Source organism: Xenopus tropicalis, chromosome 1 (assembly GCF_000004195.4).
Source record: "Xenopus tropicalis strain Nigerian chromosome 1, UCB_Xtro_10.0, whole genome shotgun sequence".
NCBI lineage: Eukaryota > Metazoa > Chordata > Amphibia > Anura > Pipidae > Xenopus > Xenopus tropicalis.
Genome location: NC_030677.2, coordinates 143,158,157 through 143,171,176, shown reverse-complemented (window position 1 = coordinate 143,171,176; position 13,020 = coordinate 143,158,157). Strand labels below are relative to the sequence as shown.

Sequence of the window (13,020 nt, the reverse complement as noted above, 5' to 3'; positions counted from 1 at the left end):
GGTGTTCGAAACCTGGCTGATCCTGACATTACCCCCCCCTTGAGGATCGACCACTGGGCGATCCCGGGATTGGGTGGAAATATTTTAAACATTTTCCTACCAAAAATGTCCTTAAGGCTTGCAGTCCAAAAAATGTCCAGAGAGACCAAAAACAGAAAATCCTGGCCCAAAACCACATTGGAAAATAATATAAAAACAAAACGAAAAACATAAATTGGACCAAAGGAAAAAATTACTAGAAAAAATCCCAAACAAAGTGGACGCCAGTACAGGTGGTTCATCAAAAACAGAGGCCAGAATAGTAGATAAATCAAGTCTAGGAACCACATCTGGGACATCAGAAGAGCCAGAACAAAAAAGTCACCAGGAACAGAAGTCAAAGCCAGAGGGTTGTCAGGATAAGAAGCCGGAATCAGAGGGTCGTCAGGATAAGAAGCCGGAATCAGAGGGTCATCAGGAACAGAAGCCGAAGCCAAAGGGTCGCCAGGAACAGAAGCCGAAGCCAAAGGGTCGCCAGGAACAGAAGCCGAAGCCAGAGGGTCGCCAGGAACAGAAGCCGAAGCCAGAGGGTCGTCAGGAACAGAAGCCGAAGCCAGAGGGTCGTCAGGAACAGAAGCCGAAGCCAGAGGGTCGTCAGGAACAGAAGCCGAAGCCAGAGGGTCGTCAGGAACAGAAGCCGAAGCCAGAGGGTCGTCAGGAACAGAAGCCGAAGCCAGAGGGTCGTCAGGAACAGAAGCCGAAGCCAAAGGGTCGCCAAGAACAGAAGCCGGAACAGGAGTGTCGCCAGAGTCAGGAGCCGCAGCAGATGAGACGCCAGGGTCAGGAGCCACAGCGGATGAGACGCCAGGGTCAGGAGCCACAGCGGATGAGACGCCACACAAAACACCCATTACAGGTGGAGGACCATCATAGACACCCATTACAGGTGAAGCACCATCAAGCACACCCACTACAGGTGGAAGAGAGATGCCCAGGGAAGCAACAAGACCACCACTCACTGCAACAGGACTGGCAGAGTCTGCGACAACAGAACCACCAGATCCACTAGCAGGGAAGGTAGACCCAGAAGCAATTTTGTCCTCAGAGGCAGGTGGCAGAAGCATTGGCACTGAAGAGAGAACAGGCACGACCGCTGACACAGAGGCAGGAACAGCCACAACTGCTGGCACAGGAGCCATCACGGGCAGGACCGCTGGCACAGGAGCTGGAACTGATGACTGGAGAACTGGCACGGAGGCAGGAGCTGATGGCTGGAGAACTGGCTCAAGGAAAGGAGCTGGTACAGACATGACTGCTGGTACGGGAGAAGGCAGCCGTCGGGGTGCAGGCACAGGAGGCGGCACTGGCTGGATGGCAGACACCGGAGCAGGCACTGGCTGGATGGCAGACACCGGAGCAGGCACTGGCTGGATGGCAGACACCGAAGCAGGCACTGGCTGGATGGCAGACACCGGAGCAGGCACTGGCTGGATGGCAGACACCGGAGCAGGCACTGGCTGGATGGCAGACACCGGAGCAGGCACTGGCTGGATGGCAGACACCGGAGCAGGCACTGGCTGGATGGCAGACACCGGAGCAGGCACTGGCTGGATGGCAGACACCGGAGCAGGCACTGGCTGGATGGCAGGAACCAGCAGGTTAACAGCAGGTGCTAGAGCAGACAGCAGCAGCTTTTGGGGAGCCGTCACAGGAGCAGACAGTTTTCGGGGAGCCGTCACAGGAGCAGACAGCTTTCGGAGAGCCTGCACAGGAGCAGACAGCTTTCGGGGAGCCTGCACAGGAGCAGACAGCTTTCGGGGAGCCGGCACAGGAGCAGACAGCTTTCGGGGAGCCGGCACAGGAGCGGAGACTGGCACAGGAGCGGGCAGGGAGTCAGCTGACACTGGAGCAGTCAGCTTTCGGGGAGCCGGCACAGGAGCAGACAGCTTTCGGAAAGCCGGCACAGGAGCGGAGACTGGCACAGGAGCGGGCAGGGAGTCAGCTGGCACTGGAGCAGTCAGCTTTCGGGGAGCCGGCACGGCAGTGGAGTCTGGCACAGCGGTGGAGTCTGGCACGGCAGCGGAGTAAAGTTCAGAGCTGGACCGCCAGAGGGCTGGTAGAGGCCCAATCCGTGGGAAAGCTGGCAAGGGACCAAGCCGCCTGAGAGCAGGTACCAGAAAGATAGACAAATACGCAGGTGCTGAAGGCTGGGCATCCGGCCCTGGAGCAGGTAGCATGGAGATAGCCAGCATTGGAGCAGACACTGGAAGCTGGGCAGCCGGCACCGGAGCAGACAGGGGGATAGCTGGCAGTGGAGCAGACAGGGAGATGGCCGGCACCGGAGCAGACAGGGAGATAGCTGGCACTGGAGCAGACACTGGAAGCTTGGCTGCAGGAACTTGAGCAAGAGACTGGTTTTTAATAGACAGACTCACGAACTGGGGTTCAGGTCTGAGAGACTTGAAAATGGTCACAGGTTTGATGTCAGACTGCCGAACAGCCAAAGCTGACAGGGGAGCAGTTACAGACTGAACTGAAGGTAAATGAACAGACATGGGTTTAATGGCAGTTTGAATCTCGTCCTCATCAGAATCCACATCTTCCCAATCTTCATAATCAGAAAAATCAGTATAGTCATCTTCACAGTCTAGTTCCTCATCATAAAAATCATAATAGGAAGGAACAGTAGGCTGGTGGATATTCAATATATTTAACTCAACAAGCTGTGAATATCTTGGGACTGAAGGGGTAAACGGGAAAGGTTTTACAGAACCGGCAGTCCCAGTGGCACTTGAAGAGAATGAGTCAGAGGTAACTGGGAATAAATCCCCAGTAAAAGTAGCTTTCAGATAGGACAAAAAAGCACAGGGTTCCTCCAAAAAACTGGCCTTTTCAGCAATGCACCATTCCACCCATACACGAGCATCTCCCTCTAGGAGATAACGAGCTATAAGTCTACTCCTTAAAGGATTAGTGGCTTGTACAAAAAATGGAGCAGAACTTAAGGCTTTACATGAAAGCAGAAAGGCAGAAAAAGAATCTTCCTCACCTTTGTATTTCTTGAGGGTAGAGAGCCAAGGAGCAGTAGAGAGTTGTAGTTCAACATCACAGGACATGGAGGAGTTACCAGCAGGCTCCATTTTGTATGGCTTGGTCATTCTGTCACGATCTCCCTGAGGAGATGCTGTGGAGTACCAGGAAGGTGGGAGCCTGAAGACTGGGTAACCCGGAGTGTAACCATAAGTCACAAAACTGGTGTCGGAGGCCATGTTGAAAGTGAAGAACTTTAATAAACTTAGTGATGTAACCGAACACACAACGGATATACAAACTGAATGTAGAACGGCAGGCAGAGGCAGAATCCAAAAACAGGCAAAAGGTCAGGGCAAGCGGCAGTCAAGCGAAGTCAAGGACAGGCCAAGGTCAAAACCGGGAAATCAAGGCAGGACTAGAAAGGACTCAGGAACAAGGCAGAAGGCAGGATCAGGACACGGAACTGGAGCTTGGAACCAGCGGGAACAAGAACAGACACAGGAACAGGGAACACGAAGGCAGGGTCACGAGAGACAATTAATGACCAAGCAAGGGGCAATGGTCAGGGAAAGGCTTATAAAGGGTGAAGATTAGGAGATGGGAAACACATGAGGTTAATGAGGTGGGCGAAGGAAAGAGAGCAGACAGAAAGTAGGAGACAAGAGAAGAAACAGACAGACCGAAATGCCTCCAGTGGCTACAGAGGCAAATGCATGCCGCCAGGAACACCACAAGTGGTGTTCGAAACCTGGCTGATCCTGACACAAACAAATCCAAAAACAGATGCAAAACAAAATCTGAACCCGTTTCAAACTTAACAGACCATTCAACAAAGTTAGCAAATATCTCAAAATGATTACAAGAAACGGCACAACCCATAGGCAAACATTTATGTAATAGTAACTACCCCAAAGAAAAAACCTAACAAAAAATAAGAATTTGGATGTATAGGTAACATCCTATTCCACACAATCTATGCAACTCTATGCCTATCAAAAGATGTGTATTCCACAGAGAGCATGCCTGGGGAAATACCATCATTTACTGATAAGCCATAAGGGTATGATAAATGATGAATTAAACTAAATTAACCTGTTTCCTTTTTTAGGCACAACACCCAGGGTGATAGTCTCATATTCTGTAATGGGATATCATCAAAAGGCCCTGCAATATGGTTAAGAGCTAGTTCTGTGTCCAATTTCTCTCTCACAATGTCTGGATGTTGTTGAGCAGATTTTAAATGTTCAAGTGTTTAAAGAGGCAGGGGACCGAAATTGGGGAATTTTTCACACAATGTATTAGAATATAAACAGGCTTGGAGCCATTTAGTAAAGGTCCTTGCTACAGGTCTACACCCATCTTCTACACTGTCACCTTTACCCTCAGCTTTTTAAAAAAATCCTCTGCTGAACGCAATAATGAAAGCATATCAGTATAATCTTCCCTCAAAATTGTTTCTTTCACTGTACTAGATAAGTGTAAGGCTAGAGGAGTAGCTTGACACACAATAACATCTTTATAACTAGTTTCAGGAACTCCTGTGCTTAACTGCATATGCGCCACACCAGGAGTGACAGAAAGATTAGCTCCAGATTACCTGGAGCTTTAAATAAATGACATAGTTCCTGCAGCAGGGTAGAACTCTGCTTCGTGCTGTCCTGTGCCCGTTGCTCTGGTTGTCGTGGGTCAGCTGGAACCACGTGTGATGAAACAGCCAATAACTTTCTCACCTGCAGCTCTGCCCCTGCAGCCAACACAGAGAAAAGACCTGCTCCAGCAACGTTCCCAGACAGGTGAATTAACCCTTAATATGCCAGCAACCCTCTAAGCGCACTCTGCGCCATACATTCTATGACATGTGTTTGCACTTTCTAAATTAAGAATACATTAACTCTATCTGAAATGAAGTAGCTCTTAAAATATTTTTTTTATGAAAAGTAAAAGTTAAAGACAAATATTAAAGGTTAATATGGTAGAGTTTTTCAGATGATTAAATTTAGGGTCTGTCATTTCTGTGGAATGTTTCAATCCAAATTTGAAGCAGATGAAATTGTTGATGGTGGTTCCCCATATTCTGTAGGGCCTTGGCCAAATACTCCTTATGAGCATTTATTAAAGTGCCATGATTACGTTAGGGATGAAAGTTTAAGTACAGAGTGTAAAAATTAGAATTTGGGCTGCTAATTATATACTCACACCTCTTCGTTGTTGATATTCTCAATTTTGGTTTGAGGAAGCCCAATAGTCAATCTCTGCCCACTAGTATCATGTAGATAATATAAGCCTTACATCTAAATGTATGAGTATATATTAACATATTTAACACTCATGTACCTGGTATAAAAGTTAAATATTTGTTATTATCTGTAGAACTCTGCTTTTTTCTTTTAGTTTATCTGGGGCAAATGGAAAGTTTTATGCTGTAAGGGCCTGTGCTCGACTCTTAATTGATTTGATGTCAGGACTAAGGAGGAAGATAGAGTATAAGCAGTAGCGATGGGCGAAATATTTCACCAGGCATGGATTCGCGGCGAATTTCCGTGTTTCGCCATTGGCAGATTGTTTCACAAAACGGATGAAAAAATTCACCGCACGTCCAAAAATTGTCACCGGCGTCAAAAAAGAATAGCCGCGGGCGACAATTTTTTTTGCCGCACAACATTTTCGGAGTTTTGTGATTTTTTTCGCCGTTTCGCAGATCTTTTGAAGGATTTGCAAATTTTTCGGCGAAGCGAAATGGAACAGATTCGCTCATCACTAATAAGCAGCATAACAGTCCAGAAACACGGTACCAGAAGGGTTAATCAGTCTCAAAATGTGTTCCAGGCACAGGTCTGTTCAGGTGGCAAACAAGATGGTCAGAAACAGGCAGGAATGTCAATTTACAGCACACCCAGGAGCTTACTAAGAAAGTCCTATATTGGGGTATTGAACCCAGGTCTCTGGTGTGTATTTATTTTAAATTTTTGCACCAAGCACAATTGTCACACGCCGGCAGCATCACACGCATTGCAATTATAGCAGATTTAATGGCCCTTTAGGCTGATGCCACACATAGCGTATGGCGTATATTTTCGGCAAGTGTTAAACACTTGCCGAAAATATCGCCATACGCTCCTACCTGTGCCTGCACCTGAATAAATGAGATACGCTCAGGTGCAAGCACATGTATCCGAAATACGCATAAAACCTGCACCTGAGCGTATCTCATTCATTCCGGGGCAGGCACAGGCAGGGGACATATGGTGCATATGGCGCATATTTTTGGCAAGCATTTTTCAGCTTGCCGAAAATATACGCCATACGCCTGGTGTGGCATCAGCCTTAGACCTACAATAACACTGAAACTAAAACACTGAACACTTAAAAACACTGGATTTTGCAAATTGTGATTGTGCTTAAAATTTGTTCACTGTATTGTACTCCTGTATTTTTGGAAGTTTAAATGTTGTCTGCTATGTAAATATGTGCCCTAAAACCCAATTCAGCAGTAAACTGCAGTGGTGTTTCTTTAGCAAACAATTTTTTTTTGTAGTGTAGAGTAACAGCACATTATATTTTGATGCATACAAAACCTTTCATTTTATGGTATTACTGGTCCTTTTATAAATAAATGCAGAACTAAAGGTTTCTCTCTTGAGCTTTGCAAAATCAAGTTTAGTCGTTCTGTGCATGTTCCTTAGGGATGTTAAGTTCCTTTAAAACCTCAGTCAGAAACTGCACCTGCACTGCAGAGAATCAAAGCACATCCACACTGGTAGGTATTGGTATTTTCAGCATTTTCTTTTTTAACTTTATTTTTATTCTATTTAACCTTCTCTGCATTTAAGAGAATGCATGTTGTATAAGTCTATTCACATGACAAATAAAAGTTACAGTTCTAAACTATGAGGTTGTTTGATTTTCACATTTATGCTTTAGTATTTTGTAGAACTATTGTATAATGGCCGGCGAGCCAAACTAATAAATAAAAGGAAGGGTTAGGGAAGAAAGGGGGGGGGGTTGCATTTAAGTATAATTGTTTTACCAATTATCAAAGAGTATGTAACAATCCCTGCCTATATAGTCATAGGTAAAGGGGCAATATACATGAGTGCAATGAATGAGATAACAAGAGATAACAGATTCCTGGAACAAAATAAAATAGGATAGAGATGTTCTGTCTGCACTCTGTCTGCCTGAGCTATCCTCTGCAGTCTGTCTGTATCTACTGCCTGTCTGTATCTACTGTGTTGCTCTTTGCTTGTATACAACATGTACCGCAATAACGCAACAAACAGAACAGCATAGCTGCACACATAGAATTAGTCCTGAAGTTGCTTTTTTGTAAGATGCCACTCTGGTTGCTATGATATCTCTGTGTATTAAATGTTTCCCATAGACTTCAATGAACTGGAATCTAGTGGGAATCAGCGCTTTCTAGGCTATATTAATTACATTTGAACAATAAACCTCTCATAAATAGGGATACCAGGGTTTTTTAGAGTTCTGGTTGGTGGGCCCTTGGTTTTCCAGACTGGCACTGGGCTGCACACAGTCACCGTTCACAATATACCAGGCACTTGGCCAAAGAAATATGGGGGGTTATATATTTATTTATTTTAATAAAGGCCTGGAATGACCTGAATTTCTACAATCTTGAAATAATATGCATGTTTGGGGATAAGTTACCCCTTTTGTTCTACAACACTGTGTGAAATACAGTATAAGGAATACAGACACAGTTCTGCAAAATAAAACCTCTATTTTCTATATTCATATGCAGGGTACATCATAAATGGCACCAGGTCTTTTTACATTGCTTATGGAAAACTCTGTGTCAGTGTGTGGGGTTTTTACATAAGGGACCTGGTTGCCATTATCCTGTCCTTCAAACTATCGGTCTGCCCTTTGTGTTTAATTTGAATCAAAGAAGGATGACAAATCTAAATTTTAGAATTAAGTTATGTAGGTTAAACAAAAGTAAATTGTATTTTTTATGATCTCATAGCACTACAGCTATTTAAAAAGTTTTGAATATTTCATCTGACACAGAATGCTTGTTTGCGGGCCTTGCCAGTACAATACATGGAAAATAGAAATGATACAAGCTGGGTCACAGAATTCACACTACTGGGATTGACAAATGACCCAATGGTTGAGCTCATCCTCTTTGTGTTCTTTTTGGTGGTATATATTGTGACTTTGCTAGGAAATTCTTTGATGATCATCACCATCACTTTGTCCTCCACTCTTCAGTCCCCTATGTATTTCTTTCTTCGAAGCCTGTCTATGGTAGATATAAGCTTTACCTCCTCCACTGTGCCAAAACTCCTGTTGGATTTTCTTTCTGAAGTGAAAAGGATCTCTTTTACTGGATGTGTGGCTCAGTTATATTTATTTATATCCTTTGGAGGAATTGAGTGTGTTCTTCTTGCTGCTATGGCAGGTGATCGCTATGTGGCCATTTGTATGCCCTTGCGCTACAAAGAAGTAATGAGCTGGAAAGTGTGCGTGGTGCTAACAGTGGCATGCTGGATTATTGGTCTGCTAAACTCTCTGGTTCACACAGTCTTTACATTTCATTTACCATTCTGCAAGTCTGAAGCTATCAACCATTTCTTTTGTGATATTCCCGCACTTCTCTCCCTTTCCTGTGCAGACACAAGGGCCAATGAATTAGTTGTGTATATTGCAGGAGGGTCAGTAATTCTGGGGTCTTTTGTTATAACCCTTCTATCATATATTTTTATTGTTCTAACGATAATACAAATTAAGACATCATCAGGTAGACTTAAAGCCTTTTCTACATGTGCTTCCCACTTAACAGTAGTCACACTTTTCTTTGGAACCATTGTATTCACATACATCCGTCCCACATCTACATATTCACTAGACCAAGACAGGGTAGTTCCTGTACTCTATGGGATTATCATTCCTATGTTGAACCCTATCATTTACAGTTTCAGAAATAAAGAGGTTCAAGGAGCTATAAGGAAGGCCATTCTGAGAAAACTTAGGTTAACTATACTAAATAACAATTTAGCAAAATCAAAAAACAATAATACATAGTTCACATTATGTAAGTCAAAACAGACTTAGTGAAAGTAGAACGTGGCCCAGGTGCACCAGCCCTAAGCAGGGGGAACAAAACCTCCGTTTGTTAAAATATTCTACACCTCAGTAATATTTTGTATTGTACAGACAAGCATTAATGATTCTGCCATGGGACAAGGTGAACAGGAGTTGATTCCAGGGGTGGCAACATTTAGCTGTTATATCGCAGAAGCAGGAAGCACAGTTGCAGGAAGGATGATTCAGGGTACGTGGGGCAGAGGGTGGTCCCAGAATACAAGCTTATTTGAAGATTTCCAAGTTGGACATTATGCGCCACCAATTACTCTGGAGTTCTGGGGGAAATGCTGCTTTGTGGGTAAAAAACTATTTGGATCTAAATGTTGCATATTACTGTTACTGCTGCTAAATGTGTATTGGTTGTAACTTTAAGCAACTCTGTCTCTCATGAACAGATTTTTTTTAAGAGAAAAAAAGTATTTTAATAATCAAAAGTGGAACTGTAATGATCGTCACTAATTATCAGGTCTTGTAACCTTTAGCAACCGATATGATGTTATACCTTCTGTCTGTATGTATTAGACCTGATGCAATTACATTATTGTATTTTGTACAGGTGTCAATTTTTATGTGTTCACAATTATTTTTACCTCTTTATCCACTTGTTGCTGGCTCCCATGTTGAACACATTTATTTATTGTTTAAGGAATAAAGATAACCAATACAAATCTATGCTGAAATGAAACTAACCATTGGTAATTAGGGTTGTAAACCAAGAATACAAATATAATAAAGACAAAATCTTTGTGGTACTCCAGGCAAACGTATTTATTATTATCATTGAAAAGCATACATTTATTGTTTTACTGATAATAAAAAAAACATTTGTCCAGAGTACTGCTCAAAATGTTCATCTTTATTGCTATATGGGTAATATTTGTAATTATGGTTTATCTGTTAGAAACACAGTTGGTCCAGGGCAGCGTGCTGGGTTCTTATGTCTGCTTCACTATGTATAGGCTATTTCTTTATTTCCTGCCTCTATATATTTATGTTCTTCTGCTTCAGGGTAGTCATTTTACAAATATCTTAGGGTAACTTTGGGGGCCCACCAATGAGATCTTTTTCCTAAGCCTATTGTTACCTTAAAGCAGCCCTGCTTACCATATAAAAGTATATTGGCATTTATTACCTAACACCAATTTAAACTCTATTACCCCCAGAAAAACTTGACTACAAAGGATATATCTGAATGTGCTAAATATAACATCTAAAACTGTAATTTTTCTTATGGAATTACAGTCATGGAAAACAGACTATTAATTAACCATTAATCATTTAGCTTGTATGTTTAAATATACGGTAATCCTATATTGATAATAATGGGTCAGTCTAAGAAAAGGAGCAGTGGGTAATTATATAAAGGAGTGAAAACAAGAAATACTGTATGCCTTCACAGCCTTTCTTCAGTTTTGGCCATCAAGCCTAGATTAGCCACTTCTTCATTCAGTTACAATACAAAGACCAGATTTTACTTCAGTATCTTGGGTTGTATGAATTCTTACATGAGCAAATACAATTTAGATGCTTCCAAACCTGAACTATTGATAAGTCTTGCTTCTGTTCAAGCACTATATAGAGCGATTCATATACGTTAATAAGCGATCACCAAATACTATAAATGATTGGGATGCCCATGCCCTGAACCCATCGCTTGAACACAACCTTCAATGTTTCCTAAAACAACAGGTCACTCACTGCTTCAGATTGGTGGGCCAGGTGCAACGCCCCTAACCTGCAGCAAGTGGAGAATCCAATCAGCAAAAAATAGATTTTGTGCGCACTCCACAGGATCTCAATTGCGATAAAAAAAAAATTCATTTTTACGTCATCATTTAATAATGTGAAATAAAGTTGTATTTTTTTACTGCAATTGGGATCCTGTGGAGTGTGTGCTAAATCTATTTGTGCCAATTGTATGAATTTTTACCGAAAGAATTTTAAGCATAGGTTTTTTCAAAATGCCTCAGGTATGCATAAAAGCTGGCTGCTTGCTTATTTTAAGCATATATTGTATATTGTTTTACTACAGAGACTTTACTTACTTACAAAAACATGTATTTAATATATAAATGCATATAAAAAAACTTTCATTTTAGTGTTACTGTTTCTTTTAATAGACACACTTCATGGCCTTATAGCGATCAAACTTTAATAGGACTCACTATTTTATGAAAAAAAGGAAGGTGACTGGGAAAAAGTGACCATTCCAAGCATTCATCTACACATAGAAGCATCTTATTTATATTCTTTAGACAGAAAACTAGTAGTCCCACTGTTTTATGCTAGAGATTGGGCTCCCTTGTGTCAGGAAACCCACAGAGTCTAATAAAGTCTCAGAGGAGAACCATGATTATAAATTATGCATTGAGGTTAGGCGAAGGGTCACTGCTGATGATGTTTACCTATAAGTTACATGTTTATTTTTTAAGTGTGTTATGTTTTGGCTTTTGAAATATATTTGTTCCGTATGAAATATATTACATATATTGATACAAGGAGTTTTTGAAATAACACTCTAAAACCTGAAGAAACTGATGAAAAGGGAAGGGTTTTAATATATCGAAATTGCAGCACTCCCATTTCATATTCATAAAACCGCCTTTATTTTACATATGGCACAGACACAGCAAAGTTTTGGACTTTCTGGTCCTTTTTCAAGCTAACAGAAAAAAGGGAAGAGTTTTACTCAGTGTCTCCTTGTTTTCAAGGGAAAGAAATAAAATTGAAAATGATTTTTTTGCCTCAGGCTGCCCAATTAGGATCAGGTCAAATGGTCTTTGCTGGGTTGAAAAAGTAACAAAAGGAGGTAAAATGTTGGCAGAAGCCAGCTGAGATAACATTTACCAACAAGTAAAGTTTCCTTTGAACATTTTTATTAAAGTTTTTTTCATATGACCGGAAAAAAACAGCCATGATTTGGGAAAACAAAACCTTTCATACCCATTTCATTTTGTTGGGATTCACTAGGGATAGTCACCTACAAAACATTCTCTTCATTCTTTTCCTCTCAATGTATTTGCTCACACTGTCTGGGAACACACTTATAATTTTCATCACTAACAGATACCATTAGCTGCATACCAGGGCCGGAACTAGGGGTAGGCAGAGTAGGCGCCTGCCTAGGGCGCAATCACTGGGGGGCGCACATTTAAGGGGAAAGAATTTTTTTTTTTTATAGTGTATTTTGTTAGTTCGCCACCTTGGCTTTTAAAAAACCGCCGCCCCTTCAATCCTCCTACCCCACTCCGGCATTATGAGGTTTTAATTGTTGGGACCCAGGAGCGCAACTTCCCCGACCCTACAGGGACCTCCCTTTCCTATACGAGCGCTTACCTTTGTACGCCTGCGCATTAGGAAGTGGCGCGCACGCCCCTACGCAAGGCAGCCAGAAGGCGCTGGGGTGCGGCGGTGGGTGGTTGTCCTGGGAAATCGTCAAGGCCTGAGGCTGAGTGAGCAGGACTGCTGGGCTGGCTGGGAGTTCGCTGACACGCTGAGAATAGCTGCTGCTGCTGACATAGGTACAGATGGGGGGGCAATATGAGGGGTGGCTGGGCTGCTGGCACAGGTACAGATGGGGGGGCAATATGAGGGGTTGGCTGGGCTGCTGGCACAGGTACAGATGGGGGGGCAATATGAGGGGTTGGCTGGGCTGCTGGCACAGGTACAGATGGGGGGCAATATGAGGGGTTGGCTGGGCTGCTGGCACAGGTACAGATGGGGGCAATATGAGGGGTGGCTGGGCTGCTGGCACAGGTACAGATGGGGGGGCAATATGAGGGGTTGGCTGGGCTGCTGGCACAGGTACAGATGGGGGGGCAATATGAGGGGTTGGCTGGGCTGCTGGCACAGGTACAGATGGGGGGCAATATGAGGGGTGGCTGGGCTGCTGGC

General features: G+C 43.1%; 1 protein-coding gene across 1 annotated transcript; it reads left to right on the top strand.

Annotated features, from left to right (window-relative positions):
* Positions 1–3,620: 3,620 nt before the first annotated feature.
* Positions 3,621–9,063, top strand: LOC100488194 (olfactory receptor 1019). Its single transcript, XM_002934315.3, has 2 exons — positions 3,621–3,663; positions 8,108–9,063. Exons 1-2 carry the CDS (start codon positions 3,621–3,623, stop codon positions 9,061–9,063), a joined length of 999 nt encoding a protein of 332 aa, XP_002934361.3.
* The last annotated feature ends 3,957 nt before the right edge of the window (positions 9,064–13,020 follow it).

Coding starts and splice junctions, on each gene's coding strand:
- LOC100488194 (XM_002934315.3), top strand. CDS start 3,621: ATGAGGTTAATGAGGTGGGCGAAGGAAAGAGAGCAGACAGAAA. Junction 3,664..8,107: donor GGAAAGAGAGCAGACAGAAA/GTAGGAGACAAG, acceptor ATACAAGCTGGG/TCACAGAATTCACACTACTG.